The 19,590-nt window shown below is 42.9% G+C and overlaps 1 protein-coding gene across 1 annotated transcript in view; it reads right to left on the bottom strand.

The window, feature by feature from the left end:
• NCF4 (neutrophil cytosolic factor 4) overlaps positions 1-19,590 on the bottom strand; it is an 80,423-nt gene that overhangs the window by 9,108 nt on the left and 51,725 nt on the right. The window contains exon 9 of the mRNA XM_085601330.1: positions 9,582-9,647. Coding sequence (XP_085457456.1) covers positions 9,582-9,647 — 66 coding nt within the window. The remainder of the gene's footprint in view (positions 1-9,581; positions 9,648-19,590) is intronic.

The raw sequence follows: 19,590 nt of genomic DNA, 5'->3' as shown, positions 1-19,590 counted from the left end.
CGTTCATTGCTGCCTGCTTTGTTGTTGCCTGCCTCACCGCGCCCGCAAGAGTATCCAGCTGAGCGACACCTGACGTCCTCGAGGAACTGTTCATGGTGGCCTACGGCTTCTTTTATGTGGAACTCCTGTACTTTACAGGCCAGGTCTGGATTTTATATGGTGCACAAGGGGACCTCAATAGATGATCGGCGGCCATTTTGTGACTCTACTTCTTCATCTTCTCCCAAGCGGCCATATTGTCTTTGTTTGCACGGGCTGCGGGGCCTTCATGTGGGGGCTAGTCTAATCTTACGCCCGCGATCGGGCCAGGGCTAGATTGCTTTCTATCACCAGGGTTTCACGGATGGGCTGGACTGGGACTGGAACTGTCTGCATAGGTTGTGCGCACTCGTCGCGATTTGTCTGCCTTCCTTATATTGTTGTGACACGTTATCTTCACACGACCGCCTTTGGGTGTAGCGGGTTCTCAGTGTGTGGAGACGTAGTTGGCCGGTGGTTTCGGGCGCTCCGAGGTTACGTGGGCTCCTCCCCGCTTTCTTCTTTGTTTTCTTATTTTCTTTCCTCTATTCCTACTTTCTCTCTTGACTATATTTCGGGTTCATTGGGCGACAGGCACTATGCTGGGGGGGGGGCAGGCCGTAGCCTCCGCATTGGTGTAGGGTGGGGGGGTAATTAACTGTTTCTTTTTAGTTCTATGGGCCTTTTTCTTCTATGTCTCTGCGCTATCCTTGTTTCCGATTCGGGGTCCGGGTGTGGGGTGGATTGAGTGGGGGCGGCTTTGGAGAGGTGCGTATTTACTCATGTGACTATCCTGTTATATAACTGCAACGCCTCACTGTCTGAGATTTTCTATGGCCGTTTCTAATGATGCTGCTGCTCTCCTGTGTGATGAAGCCATCTTGCGGACTCGAATCTCCTTGGTTCTATCCTCTACTGACTTTTTTCCTCGATAAAATCATTTTGAAAACCTTAAAATTAACCTTTACTTCTCCTTCCCCTGGTGTCAAGGATCTCTCCAGTGTATAACTCCTGAATCGTTGCTAATCTTGACCATTGATGCACAGGGGATGTAATGTTTGTCTCAGTGCTTAACCGTTTTGTGGCCGGCCTGATGGTTGTAGGCCCGTATTTGTTCTTTTAATATGCACAAATAAAGGTTTTTAAAAAAAAAAAAAAAAAAAAAAAAATGAAAATATGTTCATGGAACATTCAAGGCCTGACTCAAAAACTTAACGACATGACATCACAACTTTCTAGAGCAACTTCGAGATCCTCATCTTTGAGGAAACCTGGGCCCAAACAACTGTCCCTCTGATGGTTTACATAGTACACCAGAATCCAGCCTCCAAAATCTACAGTTACGGACACCCAATGGGAGGCCTAACAATTTATATCTCGCCATCTTTGCACTGCACAGCGGAGGAAATCCCCTAGACGGAATCAAGGGTGCATGCAATGAGTTTTAGTACCTCCCTCATCAACGAGAGGCAATTCCTTCTGAAAAGATGCAATCCGACTCCGATTGACGAAGACACACTAGGGATGCAGTCTCAGGTCGAGTCTGCGCAGACTCGATTCCTCGGCTTACCGCCTGCCACACCCTTTTCCCAACTCGTCACAGGGTGGCCCACCACGCCCTGTAATGAGTTGGGAAAGGGCTGGGTGACAAGCTCTCCACTCTCTGATTGACGTGGAGGGTTAGCGATACCGGGCTTGGATTGAAAACTCCTGGGGCTAACTTTACCTCCACGCCATCGGGGGGTGGAAACTGGGCCTTGAAGCAAGGTCTTTGCCGAGCTGATGACCTCACAGGCTTCAGGGCTGAGAGGTTATCAGCACGGCAATACACTTAGGCTTCTCTCGGCCCGCCGAGGCACAAGCAAGCAGAGTCAGTGTCACGTGACTCTGTCTGTTTACAATCGTCACTGGAGAACGGCAGCAGTGTTGGTAAGTGGGGCAGACAGTGCCCGTGTTCTATAAATACTTACACTACATAAAGGGGATATTTTGTTTATTGAAAACAAATATGAGCATTGCCATTGTGAAAGTAACGGGCGGAGCCCCGACGCCCTTGAAGAGAAACCACCACTGGGAGCCGAGGGTCTGAGGCAGTCTGAATCTGAACAGGTTGCTGTCCGGAGTACTTGGACAGTAGGACTACTAAATTGTGAACTTGGGACTTCGGGTCCAGGAATCGGGTGGTTCAAAGGTAAGGCCAAGGCGGGCATTTCTAAATTATATATGCCCATTTAGGGCCGTTTACAATCATGGATGGATGTCGGGATCAGTCTGGGCATCTAGTTTAAGCTGCAGAGTCTCTGCACAAGCCCTTGTATCACCCGGTGTTACAGGGGTACTATCTAGTTTGTCATTTGCTTGAATCATTCTTCTTAAATGGAAACTTTTAAATTAGATAACCGATGATTTTAACAGAGGCTTTAAGGGTGATAGGAGTGTCGGTGCGCAACGATGAGTCCTTGCACAGTTTTGAAAAAGTCATTAGTTTTTTGGGGGAAACTTTATCACACTACAAGTTTGTTGTGTGCATATTTTTAGAAGAAAGGATGCAGGTCAGAGAGCTGAATTGAATTGTTTGCAAGCCTTGGTCGCCTCCTCAAACCACTGCCATGAAAGAGATTTCATGTGGAAATGTTGCGTCTCTTTTCTTTTCAAAACGATGGTGCAATGTCACTCTAAACGTGAACTTTTGCACAGTGGCAATTCAAGAGGTCAGACATTGAGATGATTTAACTCTGCGAATTCAGGCCAAAGTGGCCATCTTGCAGGTGGCATCTTTGTATGTGTTCATTGCTCACTGATTCATGATTCGCTTCTGGATAGTGTTAGGTGCCAACTTGCACAAATCAGGTTAGAGGTACATGAAAGCACGCCTTACCTCTTCAAGATGAATCTTCAAATAACAGACTTCATCTGTTTGCTTTTACAAAGTGAAAAACGGAGAGGCAATCAGAAAGCTATTTAATAGTCTTTAACGGGCTAAGTAATGGAATGATCGATATTTTAAGGCATATTACTTGGAGAAGCTGGAAGGGTGAAATGTCCCATAAGTTCTGTGACTCGTAGCGGAAATGGCCTACCCTTGAAGATCCTGATCCCTGCTTGTTCTTTCTGTGAGAAAAGTACCCCTTTTCAAGATGCGTAAGTTTGTGTGTGTGAAACAGGGAGACCTTCTCCTTCCCAGGCTTTGACTGCTGTACAGGTGCTGTATGGCTGAAGGAAGCGTGCATGACCTCTGCTCATGTTGTATCTATGCTCTGCAAGGAATAGCTTCTACTGCCAGTGCTGGTCATAGATGGGCACACTTAGGGCAAATTTACCAACACTAAACAATCTGACATAAAGTGATGCAAAGTGTTGTTAAAGTATTTACTTTCCAAATGCTCTTAAAGTAAAAGCAGACATCAGACATACAGGGAGGTGACAACTACACCAGACAGATGCGGGTGAACATTCTATTCATTTCAGGGCTTCTATCGACATCACTCTTTGCAGATCGACTACACAAAAGTTTCCTTGGTCTTTAGGCAGTGACTGGTGGGATGGACGGTGTGGGATTAAGATAGTACCCTACACTCACTGTTCAGTTATTTTTGCACATCTACGTTATACATATTTTCAATTTGCCGCATGGGAAGATACAATGATTTGCTAAGGAGCATACAGTGTTTTAGTGAATTATAGAAGCACTGCACAGTAAATGAATGTATTTATTGTATAGTTAAAACCATTACAAGTGTATCAGTAGGCGGATATAACAGTTTATCACTGGCCCATAAATCAGCCACAGTGACCCCGTGTTCCAGTCTGAAGTGTCCCCCACAACAGTACAAGAGGAAATAAAGCAAATAGTCTACTTTCTCAAAATGTTTAATGTTCATGTGGCCACATAGTTGTGCTCTATAGATTGCTGCTGCTTGCACCGGCTTTCTTTCATAATACAAAATATCTTTCCATTAATGAGTAAAGCATGATTATATTTTATTTAAGAATTGAAGTCTCAGGTCGTTTTGGACAATTAGTTAAGCAACAGCAGCTTTTTGGTGAAAACATTGAATCTAATGAATGACTGTTGTGAGGAGTGTGTGATGTTTGTAAAATGTTTGTAAAATCTGGGCACAACAGTGTTCGCTATTTGTGCTTGGACACTGTCACTGTTGATCATGTTAGTGACATAAACAGACAGAAAGAAGTGCACGAGTGCAGTGTGGTTTTTCTGTGGACTCTGGAGGGTTTTGGTGTAACTGGAAGCATGGTGCTGCTATGTACATAAACCAGAGCGTTGCTCTAGACTAATTATTAATTAGTTTAGGCCAACCCTCACCTCGTTTTTGACTGTGAAGAGTAAAGTGCATGTGTTCTCAAATTTGCTTGGAAATGCACCATTTGCCCACTCATTTTTCAACATTTTCTCAGGGGGAAAACCCTCCCGAACCCTCTTTAGGTCGTTCAGGCTCGCTCGCTCGCTACGGTGTGCTCCACCACTAATTGTGTGCCTCACCACTTTCAAACAGCACCAGCCACTACTGCTTCTGATCATCAACATTTACATATTGCCTGACAGATTAGGAAAGAGGGCGAAACTGAAAAGATTGCTAACAATTACAAGAGAGATAAATATAACATTCCCATTTGTTAACATCCTGCTATCTGGAGATTTCAACATAAACTTGTTTGGCAGCATGATAGGACAGGAAGTCAATGACCTTGACATAATATGTGATATCCTACCGTAAAAGGTGCCTGCTAAAACTCACGCGAGCAACCTAGCAGATTCCTTTCTGACAGACTGCGAAGTTTTGGACCTCAGGCTCTTGAATGAGTGGGGACACCCGTCCTTTCTCGATGCGTGCATTAGGAAAGTCCATCTCCTACACCGACTTGACTTTGTGTCAGCCGTCTTATTCAGATCCATTAATAATTTCTCCCTTAGGGGCTGCCTCGAAGATCATTACAGACCGCAGCAAATTGCTCTAGCATGTCACATCTTACAACTGGAGGCTGACCCGACTACTAGTTCAGGAGTCTACACTGAACACTTTAAGAGGGTGATAGACGACCACCTGGATCTGGTGCCAATACAAAGCTATCGCCTCATGCATCAGCTCTCGGATCAAACAAACCATGATTACTACTCCCAGACCATATACTTCAGACTAAGCACTCCCCCCTTACAAAGACATCTGAGCCTTGACAAGGAACCGGAAGGTCTTAAAGAGGGAAGTGAATCATAATATATGTGACCTCCTGCGGCATCCTTTCTCTCCAGCTGCAAAACTGAAGCTAAAAATATCCAGGGCCAACTTTAGAAGCTCAATCTGGCTGTCCAAATGAAAAAATAATGATGAGTTTTGGGCCCATCTCTTGTATGCAAGCAAAAAAAAGAACATCAAACAATTTTGGCCCATGGTTAACCAAATTCTAACAGGTGGTAAAAAAGGCACAAACGCAAACATCACCGAAACTGCATGATATAATCTCGGACAACACACTACACAATCAACAATAATTCTAATGAGTCATTGTCTCCAAACCAACAGTCATGTGTGCTCCCTGATGTAATTGAAATCTCCAAGAGCAACGTCGCAGCTCTGTTAGTGGTACGCTCTGTCAATTCAACTCCAAAGACTTGTCTAACCAGCTTAACGGAGGAACGGACTAGACTCAAACTGGCGATAATGCGGAAAGATGGGTAACCTTGGCGAAACGTTCTACAGACACCCCTTTTACATCTGACCCTCATTCTGAGCCAAGGTAATGTCATCACTGTTAGGATTCCCCTGGTAACAAACTGCATTCCAGACTCCTGGAGAGGATTGATTATTCAATCAATCTTTAGGGGGGCTCTAACGCCTGCTCCAGCCACTATCCACATATAGCGCTCACTGACAACAGCGCTTAATTATTTGCTAGCCTTCTGCTTGATGACCTGAAAGCCGGGGCCGACAAAGCCCGGTTATACCCAGAAATCACTGCGGCTTCAGAGATATCTGCAGTACCACAGCAAATTTGATGGTGCTGACACTAATGCGTGACAAAGCCCTCCAGAGAGGATCTGCTCTCCACTCCTGCTTCATAGACTTCAAAGCCGCTTAAGACAGCGGTCCGAGAGGCTCTTTGTGGCGCAAACTGCAGGACTGGAGCCTCCTAGCTGACATAATGAAATCGATTGTGAAGCTGTATTCGAACACCTGGTTGCAGGTCAAACTAGGGGACGGCACATATATTTTGAGGAAGATCCCAACAAACGTGGGGCTGAAACAAGGTTGTGTACTTGCCCCCATGCTTTCAATCTATATATCGCTGATATGTTGGAGGCCTTAGAGAAAGTCAACTGCCATCCTTCCAACCTGGGAGGCCACTGTATGACACACCTATTATACGTGATGACTTTGTTTTGCTAAGTCAAACTAAAGAAGGCCGTCAACCCCAACTTTCCTGCTTGTTCAACTATACCATCAGGAACAGTATCTTGAAATAAATCACAATAAAACCATGACGGTTATCTTCAGAAGGAAAACAGCAGGCTGTCGCAGGTGGCACCTCAATGGGGTACGGCTTTTGCACAGCACTGAGCATAAATACCTGGGTATTTTATTTTGGACAGTCAAGGGTCATTTAAATCTCATCTGCTCATTGAAAAAGAAAGACACATGCCTCATGCTCGCTCTTACTACTCTTGCCCAGAACTTCAAAGCACCGAGCCAAGACCCCTTACTCCAAGTGATAAAAGCAAAGGTCACTCCTGCCCTGTCTTATAGAAGTGAAATCACCCTGTGCATTGAGGCCACATTGTTGGGCCAGATCATCACTCGAATCTGCCATAGCGAGTGCCACCAGCACAAATAAGGCTTGAATTCAACATAATACAGCAATCCTGGGCCAGAAGCACAGAATTTTTAAATTTCTGCCACAGGTCAGACTTGCCCTGCCAGACACATTGAACTGCTTACTTTGGCTGGATTTAGACAGCCCAGGATCCTCGTTCAGGCACCATCTCTGGGTCAAATGAAATGGCCTCTACCTAACAGAAGCCTGGGGGAAATACCTCCTACAATCCTCATTCAAAAAAGTCACTGCAATCAATGTGAAAAGGCTGGATGACTTGACAGTGCTGATCAAGTTTTCACACACCTGGGCAGGAATAAACTTCTACGCCCCATGGAACCAGTAGAAATATACCACTTGCACCTACCTGCTGTGGCTTAAAGCCAGATTTGGAGCACTGAGACTGGGGGATTGTAACAAGTGGGGGCATCGAACACTGCAGCTCAGGGTGTGAAGTGTCGTCTCTGCGACATGTGTGCGGAAACCATCACTCACATGCTAATCATCTGCCCCTAGCTGCTTCAGCTAGGAAAAGACTTGCTTTGCAGAGACTTAGGGCCTGATTTATACTTCGGCGAATGTGTTACTCTGTCACATCGGTGATGGATATCCTGTCTGCCGAAATATAAATCCCATATTATCCTATGGGATTTCTATTTCGGCGAACGGGATATCCATCACCGTTGTGACAGAGTAACCCATCCGCTGAAATCTAAATCAGGCCCTTAGTTTGCTTGGGAGTCCGAACCTGCTGTCAGGCAGTAATTGCCAGCATGAACCCAGAAAACACCACCTTATATGATAAAACAGTCAAATTCCTCCAGGTGGCTGCAGAAGTTGTGGAAAACGTGTAATATTTTACTTGGCCTAAGCGACAGCCATTTTGGCTGTGGTGTCCATTTAAGTTTCCTTCGTAATTCTTTCGTCTTTTCACTCTGCCTGTGCTATCTATTTTAGTTGACTTCCTGACTCAGCTAAAAGCAATGTACGTGCTGAGAGTTTGTAGCTGCCAGAGCACCTGGTCTCAGATGTTAACTGGCAATCATTTACTGCTGCCTTAAGCACTCCTGCTCCCCCTCTCACTTTTGCTGACCAAGTGGTTATTCATCTGCCCTTGTTTGCTGAAAACTATTCCTAAACCTTGTTCTCCCTATTTCTGTTCACATGCTTACAGTGCAGAAAACCTGTATAAAAGCCCTGTGTTCTGTGACTTCAGTGTACTACCTCAGGCAGCACTTGAGAGTGCTGTGTGGACGTGGCCCACTCATGAGTGATTAATAAACTTATTTATTTCTTACTCCAGTGCTGATCTCTACTTTGTTGGTCTTTGAACCCGTGGACAAAAGGGTGACCCTGCACCACTGTACCCCTAAAAAGGTACATTTCCACAAAGTGGCTGCAATAAAACTGGGGTCAGTCTACACCATTGGTGGCCCAGAGCCAGGCACCTAAAATCGTTTACATCACAGCACAGCTGCCAACAAACATCCAATGTACTCTTGGACACTCATTATGGTTGTCTCTTCACTTTGCATAGGCTGCATTCACCAGTGTGAACCTAGAGCATTTCATATGATATGATAGCCTTGTAGCCCGCCGTAGCGGGCTATACCGGCAATTAAAGGCCTGCTCCAGCATTAAACGCCCGAGCCGAAGGCGAGCTACTTTAACAAGGGACCGGGACTTTAATAGCCGGTATAGTCCTGCTACCAAGGGCTATAAGGCTATTAGAACATTCTGCCACTAGAGGGCAGAATGTTCTAACAAATAATACAAAGGCCTCTCGAAGCTCGAGGGGATTTAAATCCCCTCGAGCTCCGCAAGGCTTTTGTAAAACATTGGAATGTTGCTCTGCTGGCCTTTACCGGCCCTTAGAAGCGTGGAGCACTCCATTGTCTACAATGGAGCTCCCAACATTCCAATGTTCTAATAAATGATACATATTAATATCTGTGTTGCCCTGAGCCCCTTTGATGCTAAGTTTACTCTTCAAAAGTAATTTCTTGCCATTAAGTACCTGACTAACAATGATCACTGCTCTTTCTTTGCTGCTAAGTTCTTGACTAATATTGACAGCCTGCCTTGTACTTTAGTTCCTCAAGCCTTTTAACTAACCACTTCAGGTGCCTAGCGGCCCATTCCATTGTGCTCATCCTTTAAGATGCCAATTCTTAAACTCTGTCTGTTTTTCACTAACAAAACACACTTTACTAACCAACTCGTTCGGGGGGCTCGGCGGCAGGTTTTAACATCCTTACAATGTATTTATAATTGTGTGTTTTGAACCGGTAATCAATGAGATATATTTTTGTAAAGGTTTTAATTAACTGCACAATAAACTACTACTACTTTGGGTGAGTACTTTATTGTGTAGAGATTGGGGTTCTCTGAAAATATTCAGGAGTGAAAGGATGGATTAGCAAGCAGTGTAGTATTGAGAGCTCATTAGTGTGTAGAGAAGGAATTATTTTACGGTGTTGGGTAGAGAGTACTCCAGCATATTGGCATAGAAGTGCTCCAGGGTGCATGGATGGGAGTACTCTTAAGGTTTAGAGATGGAAGTACTTTAGGTGCTGGGCTGTAGTGCAGAGGATAGAGAACTTTGCATTGTAAGAAGAGTGTACTATAGGTTTTACAGAGAGGAGTACTCTGGGGACGGGGTGTTATGGGTGTAGGGAGAGGAGTATTCTGTGAATTAGGAGTACTGTGGGTGCTGAGAATGAGTTCCAATGTACCTGATTAACTCCAGTAGCTCCTGGAAAGAGGGTATAACTTTGACGTCATCTTCCAAAGCGATGTCCCTAAAAGAAAAAGCTTCATCAGAAACGGGGGATTGAAGCAAGCATCAAACACTGCATCACCCAACACCCTCCGACCAAACACTCCCTTGATCTATTCCTCTATACTGACACCAGACACTCCCTACCACCCACCCAATGCCTCTCACTTCACCCCCGCCCATCCCCTGCCCTGTGTACCACTGATTCAGCTTACACTATCACCCGGCACTGAAGTCTTCACACAAGATACTCCTTTCTAAACAACCATGAAAGTCCACTCACATGATCCAGGTCAGAGGCCAGCAGGGGCGGCGTCTCCGCTATGGCGGAGGAGCATTGCCCCACTGCTTTTAAGCCGTACACTGCAGAGTAAAGGAAACATAAAATTATAGTAACTTTTAGTTATTATCATTTTATGTTCCCGCTGCTTTGCGGGGGCTGCTCTGCTCTCGGGCAGAGCAGGGGAGGAGTGGTTTTCCTACTCTTAAGTGCACATGACTGGCCGGCCCTCTCGGGCTGCCAAAAACTGTCAGGTGCACTTTCCCTATTCTCCATGCAGGCTGCATTACAGCCTGCATGGAGAACATGGTCAGGCCCCTATTCCCTGACTGAGCATCCAACCTGGACGCTCAGCCCAATCACAGCGCTATTTTGTTTTACATTGCACACCATTTCCCCCCTCGGCGTGTCCCGTTCCGCATTTACCACCCTCGCCACCCGCGAACCATGCCCGTCTGCCACTGGAGGATAGTCCTCATTATATATATATATATATATATATATATATATATATATATATTCACTGAAAAAACCATAGGTTTCACACATGTTATAGTTAGCGGAAATTTTACTGATAAAAAACCAGTGAAATTGCCCCGTTATAGTTAGTGCTGGCAACTATAACTCACGGGACCGCAATCTTCTGCTGATGCTAATACTGTATTTAGACACTTATTTGCCCATGTCTTCTTCCATACATTTTTAGCTATACATATATTACAAATATTTTTTTTTCATAAAGACACATATGTCATCAGCAGAAGATTGCGGTCGCGTGAGTTATAGTTGCCAGCACTAACTATAACGGGGCAATTTCACTGGTTTTTTATCAGTAAAATTTCCGCTAACTATAACATGTGTGAAACCTATGGTTTTTTCAGTGAATTTGCAAGGTTTTTTAAATGCTAATTCCTAACTATAACGTGTGTGAAACCTATGGTTTTTTCAGTGAATTTGTACGTTTTTTTAAATGCTAAGTTACTTTACGCCATTCGAGGCGTGCGCGCCCACTTAACGCAGTTCGTTCCGTACACGGTTTTTATCAACTTTAATAAGCCCTGTACATTTGGTGGCCTTCGGCCACCAAAAGCACAGGGGGTGGGGTCAATGTGGATAGTGTTTTTTTTATTTCGATTTTATAATTTCATGTTGCCAAAATTTAGTTTTTTTTACCTATTAATAAGCCCTGTACATTTGGTGGCCTCCGGCCACCAAAAGCACAGGGGGTGGGGTAAGTGTGGATAGTGTTTTTTTTTTTTTTTTTACCGTACGCTTACGGTAAGCGTACGGTAAGCGTACTCGGCGAAATTGACGAAAAAAAAATAAAACCGTTTTTGCTCTTGGGGGATGTTTGGGGACTCCCTCAACATGACTGTGTGGGAGGGAGTTGTCAAAAATGCCCCGTAACATGTTTTTGGGCATCAAGTTTGAGAAATAACTCTCAATGCGAGAGACAAAATGGCGGACGCCGCTTCCTGGTTTCGGCCGATTCGAATGTTTACTAAGATCTAAGAGCCAATCAGAATCGCGCTCGCGCACGCCACCGTACGCTTACGGTAAGCGTACGGTAAGCGTACCGTAAGCGGGCTCAGATATATATATTGATTTAAAGGCTATTTTCTCAGAATCTACTGAACAGATTTACACCAAACCTACAAAAGGCACTTCCTTGACCTAGGGACTACCTCTCTGCCAAATTTCTAGTAATTCTGTTCAGCCGTTCGGGCTGTAGCTCGTTCTAAAGGTCCTATGGAAAAATGCATGGGAAAAACGCGTTTTGGGACCCCCCTTTTATCTCAGCCCCCGCTTGACGAATCCCCCCGAGACTTTCAGGGTAGGAGCGGAGCGTAGCGCCCCACCTATTTTGAGAAATTCGCGAGGATTCATCGACCGGCGCCAAAGTTATTCAAAATAGAATGTTGAGGTTTTCCTATGGAAAAGGGGTCCTAACTATAACTACCTACTGGCGACCGCCAGTAGGTAATATATATATATATATATATATACAGTATTTTTAAAAAGTCACTTTTCAATGGTCTTTTTCTGCCTTTTTCTCCCCTCACCCTACACTCTCGTTGCAACATGTGTATATACAGATCTGCCAACTTAGGAATAAAATTTGCAGTGTGAGAAGGGGCTTAGCCCTGGTGTGGGTTGGGGTTTTATACTGAGAACTACCTTTTAGGCTCCTCTGCCCCTGGCCCCATCGACCTCTTCCCCCTTCAATAAACCAAAAACACAAAGGTTGCTGGGGCTGCAGCCTATGTCCTCGGGTGTTTCCACATCTCTCAAAGGACTTCGGCTGCTTACGGCCTCCAAAGAGGAGCTGAAAATCCACACTTTTCAGTGGTTTTCAGATCCTCTTGTCTGCCACCGTGTGATTATGGCTCCTTACCAGGTGACCGAGTAAAGAGAGCTGAAATCATGTGACACACTGTGGCACTGTGTGAGTTGGTAGGTCTGCATATATGATCCCCATTGGTTATGTGGGACTGACAAAGTCTGCTGAACCCTGGTACTGAGACCCCACCTGCTGGTCATACAAAAATATGTTCTCTTGAAGCTACCTTCCAATCTTTCAAGCATGCTGCTACTGCTGTGTTGCATTTCGCTTTATTTGCACTGGGAACCCTATGGGACACACTAATGTCTAAACAGGTGGGTAGACATGATATTTATATCAATGTTGCCATATTATATACAGTGGCCAAAAAACCTGTGCTGTACATATAAGGATATTACAAGTCACCCAGGAGAATTGTGACCATATAGATGAGCAGGCTGAAGGCTTACAACAGCTTTTTACTGTATGACAGAGGGTATTTTATTCCTTATAATACATGGTCACACTCTCCACAAAAGCTTAAAATCTGGCTTCTTATTCTTTCATATGCAAGAGATAGTAAAATTGCAAACATGAAAAATAAAAGCCAAATCTGCACTGCAAAATGAACAGGCAACAAGAAAGTAGTAATTTGTTGCACAAATATATTAAAACGAGTTTAATGTTAGTCATATTAAAATTTGCTACATCTCAGAATGTGTAGAAGCATCCATAATAAATAATCACTATTATTATATAAAAAAAAAAACATCACTAGAAGAAAAGGCCATTTCTGTTTTTTGTTCTTTGACAGATGTAATTATGCTCTGTGACCTGCTTTTCACCTTGCTGTTGGCAACAGGCATTACGACATAAGAACTCAACTGTAATAATCTATTACGTTAAGCAGCTACGTCATTTCTTATTAAAGAGGACTAAAGATGTCCCAACTCAACTGTAAACAAGAAATTTGAGACTGGGTTTTATATGTTGATTGCAGTTGCCCATGCTTTGTAATATATTTTACTGGAGTTTAAACCTCCCAATTCAAAACTTTCTCATAATGAGAGCAACTGAGGGGGTCGGTGGGGGGAGATGGAAATTGCAGGAATGTCTTACTTGAATAATAGAGGTGACTAGACAGGGGAAACATCTGTTACATTGCGGTGTTTACACTGCAATACCTTTACAACGCGGGTATTACAACGCAAGTCATTACAATGACTTGCGCTGGATGGCGCTCTAACCTAAGGAATTGTATGATTTACTATTCCAACACCTTCCCTACTGTACGTAGAATGGAGTTGGAATAGTAAATCATACTATTTCTAAGTCCCGCACCCTCCAGCGCATGTTGTTGTAACGACTTGCATTGTAATGCTTGCGTTGTAAAGGTATCGTGGTGTAAACACTGCGATGTAACGTCGTATATTCGGCTAGGCAGTGGCAGGAGAACTCCTGGTGTTGTTCTCCCCACTCTCACACATGCCAATTATCCTGCTTGGTGTGTGAGTGCTGGAAAGAAACACAATGAAACTTGTTGGGCCCTACAACATCAAGGCCCTTTATATATAAATGCATTTACATATAAACACCAACAGGCAAATCCAAACAGGATTTCGTCCAGGAAGAGGTTTAAAACCTGACCTCATCGCCATCTGGGATGACTGTAAAAACGTAGTAGACCGGAAGGGGTAGTTGCAATACGTCTCTTGGACGTTTCAGTTGCCTTTGACACAGTTTGACACAGTTGACCATGAAACTCAAATCTAAAGACTTTATGAAGCCGAGATAGAGGGGACTGCTCTCGACTGGATCATATATATCTATCCGTGGAGGATTGCACCGGCTGGCTCAATGATTTCAGGACTGCTGTAATGGAATGGCAGCCCGATCGCAGCACAGAGGAGAAATTGATTTAAAACTGCACATCCTTTCTCGAGGCCCACTGGAGGGCTATAAACATTGTGAGAACATTGTGAATGTTGTAACTTTGGACAAATACATGGACTCTACTGAGGGAAATATCGGCACTGCAACACCCAACATGCTATTCACTGGAGAGTGCATGCTAATGGAACAGTATGTTTGCAGTGTGTTCTCCATGGTTTGTTTTTGCCCCGCCCACGATTAAGGTGAAGTGTCACCGAAACGCGTGAGGGACTGTTAAATTGATTAAGAAAGGGTGTGCTGTTTTTTTAATAAAAAGTTCTGTTGAACTCTCTTCCGCAGGAGTGGCGTCCTTGAGCTCTGGGGCAACTTTGGAGGATATATATATATAAGTCAATCGTTATGGCAATAATAGTCTGTTGTTCGTATCTATTGAGGAGCGAATCATGTGACCCTGTATTTTTTGCTTAAAATGAAAACGTTTGGTCCACATTAGATTGTGTGAGCAAGGGATACGTCCCGAAACGCGTTATGTAAGAAAATAAAACCCAAGCCGGACGGCTGAAAGCATCCTGAGTGTCGGTGTCTGATTTTGGAGAAAGTCGGATTTGGTAGCAAATATTGTGCCGCTGAATTGCTGGAACAGCGGCGAACCGACGCGACCTCGTTCAGGAGCATCCTCGACTTTCTGGCAGTTTGGAACGGAGTGTTGTGAACACTACGAGGAAGCCCCCCCAGAGCCGCCTACCTGTATATTCGATCGGTGTTTCTGAGAAGACGTCTTCTGTAAGCAGCGAGCATCCACGGAAGCAGCTTGCCGAACGAAGGCGCCAAGGAAAATAACGGTCAGTGAATCAAGGCAACGGGGAGAGGAGCTGGGTCCTAGAAAACCCGGCGGGATACGCTCAGCAGGCAGAGGGTATTTTCAACGTAAACTATATCTAATAACTAACGTTTTTTGCAATCCGTTGTGAGAATGGATACCATTATTGAACAACGTGAGGCAGCGGCTGACTCTGTGTTTAGTGAAAGAAGCAACACAGAAGTAATTTCAAAACCAGGAGTGGATTCGGGAGTAAAGGAGTCTAATGACAACATTGTAGCGCTAAAGAAAAAAATTGAGAAACTTTATCGAAATGAAATCTCTAAGTGGTGGGAAGTCAAGTCGCTAAGCAGATACCTGGATGTGGGGAGGGTTCCCCGAGGTCTGCGAGTATTGACAGCCCCTACGTATGAAAACCCTGATCCTGAAATGTTAAAGGAGTGGGCAGCCAATAATGCACAGGCTTCTGAGTGCATGATGAAAATTTTGGTGAAATATGCTGTGAGAGACCGAGAGAAAATTCTAGTTGAAATTACCATGTTGGAAGCGGAGTTACTAAAATGTTTGGGAGAGGATGAAACAGCTAAATTCAAAGCTGACGTCAAAACCCGCTTAACCAAGTACGAGCAATCAATAACGGCACGAAAAGCAACTAAGTTTCAACGTGACAGACAAGATTACTTACTCGGTCAAATCTATACTTTTGCACGACGCTTCGACACAATTAGGAAGCAGCGTCTTTCACAGGTACAGACCTCAGCAAGTAAAGAAGCAACAACTAATACCCCACCCAACATCTCAGGAGAAACGTCGGATCTGAGCTCAGTAGCAAGCTCGGATGTTGAATCGCTTTCTGAAGACGGAGGAGCACAATCACTGGCTATGGTAAACCCTCCATCGGTAATTGAGGAGTTTGGTTTTTTATACAAGGACCGGACTCAAAACCAACGTCCCTCGTTCCAAAATCAAAATCAAAGAAAAGAAAGCTACGCAAGCGAAAAAACCGACGGAGTAGCCATGGAATTACGTTCAGGGAAGAAGAAGCAATTTCAACGCAAGGGCTGGAAGAAATAGAGTCAACGGTTGTAAATCTAACGGATCTTGTTTTAACGGATGAAGAAACAAGAATCCTCTCACTAGGCTTTTCTTTCTGCAAACGAACTAACTTTAATTATACTCAAACGCGCATTGACTTCTTTAAGTTTGTAAGAAAACTAAAACTACAAAAATTCTTTGATGTAAAAAATACTAATCGGAAGGAAATGAGACCAGTTGTCAGCGAGGAACCAGGAAATCTAGATGTTGGGGACATGCAGGTACTTTTTGAATGTCAACAACTCATAAGAGAAGGGGAAGGTATGGGTGTGGCAGATTCAGTCAGTCAAGTTAGTCAAGCAGATGAACTTTTTTGTTTAGATGTTTTTGACAGTACCACCATGAATTTTAGACCTAAATCGAGTTTCACACCCAATACCCCTAGAGATACTCTGGATATATACTCTGACCTGGTAATAAAAGATTTAAAGGAAATATCCTTAAACTCTAGCAAAGAATTTTTAAAGAAAGCTTCAGGTTTTGATAAAAAATATGAATCTGTGATGGTTAAAATTCAAAGTAGACAGGATATAGTTGTAAGGCAAGCAGATAAAGGTGGAAACCTAGTGTTGTGGTCCCTTAAAGCATACAATTGTGAAGCAGCCTTACAATTGGGAGACAGAGAATGTTATTCTGTAGTCCCCAATAGCAATCTAATTGAAATCAAACTTAAATACCAGAAAGACCTTGCACGATGGCGAGGAATTGGGTTGATTAATCAACCAGAATATTTGTTTTTGAAGGTGGACAACCCAGTGGTACCTATATTATATTTAATACCAAAAATACACAAAACACAAGGATAAACCACCAGGGCGTCCCATCATTTCTGCCATCGGGAGTCTCTTTGAACCAACCTCCAGATATTTAGACTCATTTTTACAACAATATGTGAGGGCATTACCCGCTTATATTCAAGATTCAAGGGATTTCTTGAATCAATTAGAGAATATAAGATGGGAGGAGTCTTATCTCCTCATAACATTGGACGTCGTGAGTCTGTACACAAGTATTGCCCATGAAGATGGTCTAAGGGCAATGAGGCATTTTTTAAATTCGCGACCTATTAATCTCTACCAGCATACTAATATGCTGTTGGAGATGTGTAGGCTATGTCTCACCAACAATCACTTCCTTTTTGGAGGTGATACTTACAGACAGAATAAGGGCACGGCGATGGGCACCTGCTTCGCCCCCAGCTATGCCAATCTACACATGGGCTGGTGGGAGGAGCAGGTGCTCAAAGTTGACTACATGAATGAGTGGAGAGAAAATGTCATTAAATGGATCCGTTTCATTGATGACTTATTCATCATATGGAACGGATCAAGAGAATCGGCACAGAAGTTCATTGAAAGCATAAACATAAACAAATTGAACTTAAAATTTACTGAGAACATAAGCTCAGAGAGAGTGACTTATTTAGATCTAGAGGTGTATATTGCACAAAATTCAATCCAAACGTGCACTTTCAGAAAACCAACTGCAGGAAATTCGATCCTGCATGCAGCTAGTTTCCACCCAACTAAACTTAAGATGAGTATCCCCTATGCAGAGAATCTGAGAATGAAACGCAACTGCAGTGAGACTACTGCTTTAGGACAGGCTCAGGAAGCATTGAGCCACAGATTTCTCCAAAGAGGATACAAAATGGGAACGTTAAGACAGGCTCAATTGAAAGTAGCAAACATGGAGAGAAGTGCATTATTGAAACCAGATACTAAAAAAGTTGAAGAAAAGCGGAAGAATACTGGAAGTCAGATCCGCATGATTACTGGTTACAGTACATACCAGGCTAGAGTGAGAGATAGCCTGAGTAGACACTGGCACCTTGTTAAGCAGGATCCTATTCTAAAGGGAAAGGTTACACGAATTCCTTTGTTGACTTTTAACCGTGCTAAATCTATGAGAGATGACCTATTTAAAACAGATTTTGAAGCGAAGAAAAGTGGGGGTTGGCTTAAAGCAAGCCCAGGCTTCCATAAATGTTTTAAATGTAAGGCCTGTAGACACGGTAAAAATACACAGCAGATATTGTCTCCCCTTTTGAATAGTCCATGGAAAATAAGAAAGCCACTAAATTGTAAAAGTGAATTTGTTGTTTATGTCTTGAAATGCTCTTGCCCTAAGATGTATATAGGAAGCACTATTCATATGGTCCACGTGCGTATCCTGCAGCATCTTAGGGCAATCACTAATAATGACAAAAATTATGTGGTTGCCCGTCACATAAATGAATTTCACAAAGGCAATACTAATGATCTAATATACTTTGCCATTGACCAAGTCCCTAAAGAACAAAGAGGAGGTGATAGGGAAAGGAAATTAAGAAAACTAGAGTCTAAATACATACTCATGTTTAACACAAAAAGTCCTCATGGTATGAATATTGAAGAAGATCTACATATACATTTAAAATAGAGGTATCATTCCCAATTACGTTGATTTTAAAAAAGTTGTGGTTTTAAATTTTGATTTTAAATATAACTATCCTGTGATGGATTGATTGCTCCGTCTCTTCTCTTCTTTCTTTACATACTACCCAATATAATCGATTATAGGACAACCGTTGTATTACAGTGATTATGGGATTCCCCGATATTTTTATACTGTTGCACTAGCACTTTATTGTGATAACATTGCGATTTTTTGCACAAAGATAGGCATTAGCACTTTACTCTTAAGCATTGAATTGCACTAAGCACTAGCACTTTATGGGTATCGAGTTGAATCCTATTGTTTAATTATGTCACCAGTGTATGTCCTATTATGATATTATTATGTGTCTTTTCTTTTCCCCTGTCTTTTCCGCCTTGGTTCCTGGATGTAAAGGTTACCAAAATGGATTACAAATGAATTATTCATTGAAAACTTCGTTGATCCTAAAATAGGAGCGATGGACAAATCAACTATGACAAGGGATCTAGAGTTACATGACTAAATCATGATGTGTGTAATAATGTTACAAATGATTGCGTAATGATGTTGAAGAGAGATACACTATTGATAGATTGTTATTGTCCACAATGTTATTCTTTTTTGAAATCTTTCTCCTACTTTTTATGGATGCTTTGATTTGAATATAAATATGTAAATATATGAAATATTTGTAAATAATTTTTATATCCAATCCATTGTTGATTTTATTTAAATGAGATAAATTTGAATATAAGAAAGATTTCTGGCACTATGTCATGATAACGTTGTATTGAAAAAGTCAATCGTTATGGCAATAATAGTCTGTTGTTCGTATCTATTGAGGAGCGAATCATGTGACCCTGTATTTTTTGCTTAAAATGAAAACGTTTGGTCCACATTAGATTGTGTGAGCAAGGGATGCGTCCCGAAACGCGTTACGTAAGAAAATAAAACCCAAGCCGGACGGCTGAAAGCATCCTGAGTGTCGGTGTCTGATTTTGGAGAAAGTCGGATTTGGTAGCAAATATATATATATATATATATATATATATATATATATATATATATATATATATATATATATATATATATATTACCTACTGGCGGTCGCCACCAGTAGGTAGTTATAGTTAGGA

The sequence above is a fragment of the Triturus cristatus genome, chromosome 4_2 (assembly GCF_964204655.1).
Source record: "Triturus cristatus chromosome 4_2, aTriCri1.1, whole genome shotgun sequence".
Classification (NCBI taxonomy): domain Eukaryota; kingdom Metazoa; phylum Chordata; class Amphibia; order Caudata; family Salamandridae; genus Triturus; species Triturus cristatus.
The sequence above is the reverse complement of the archived record's forward strand: the minus strand, read 5'-3'. Positions and strand labels throughout refer to the sequence as shown.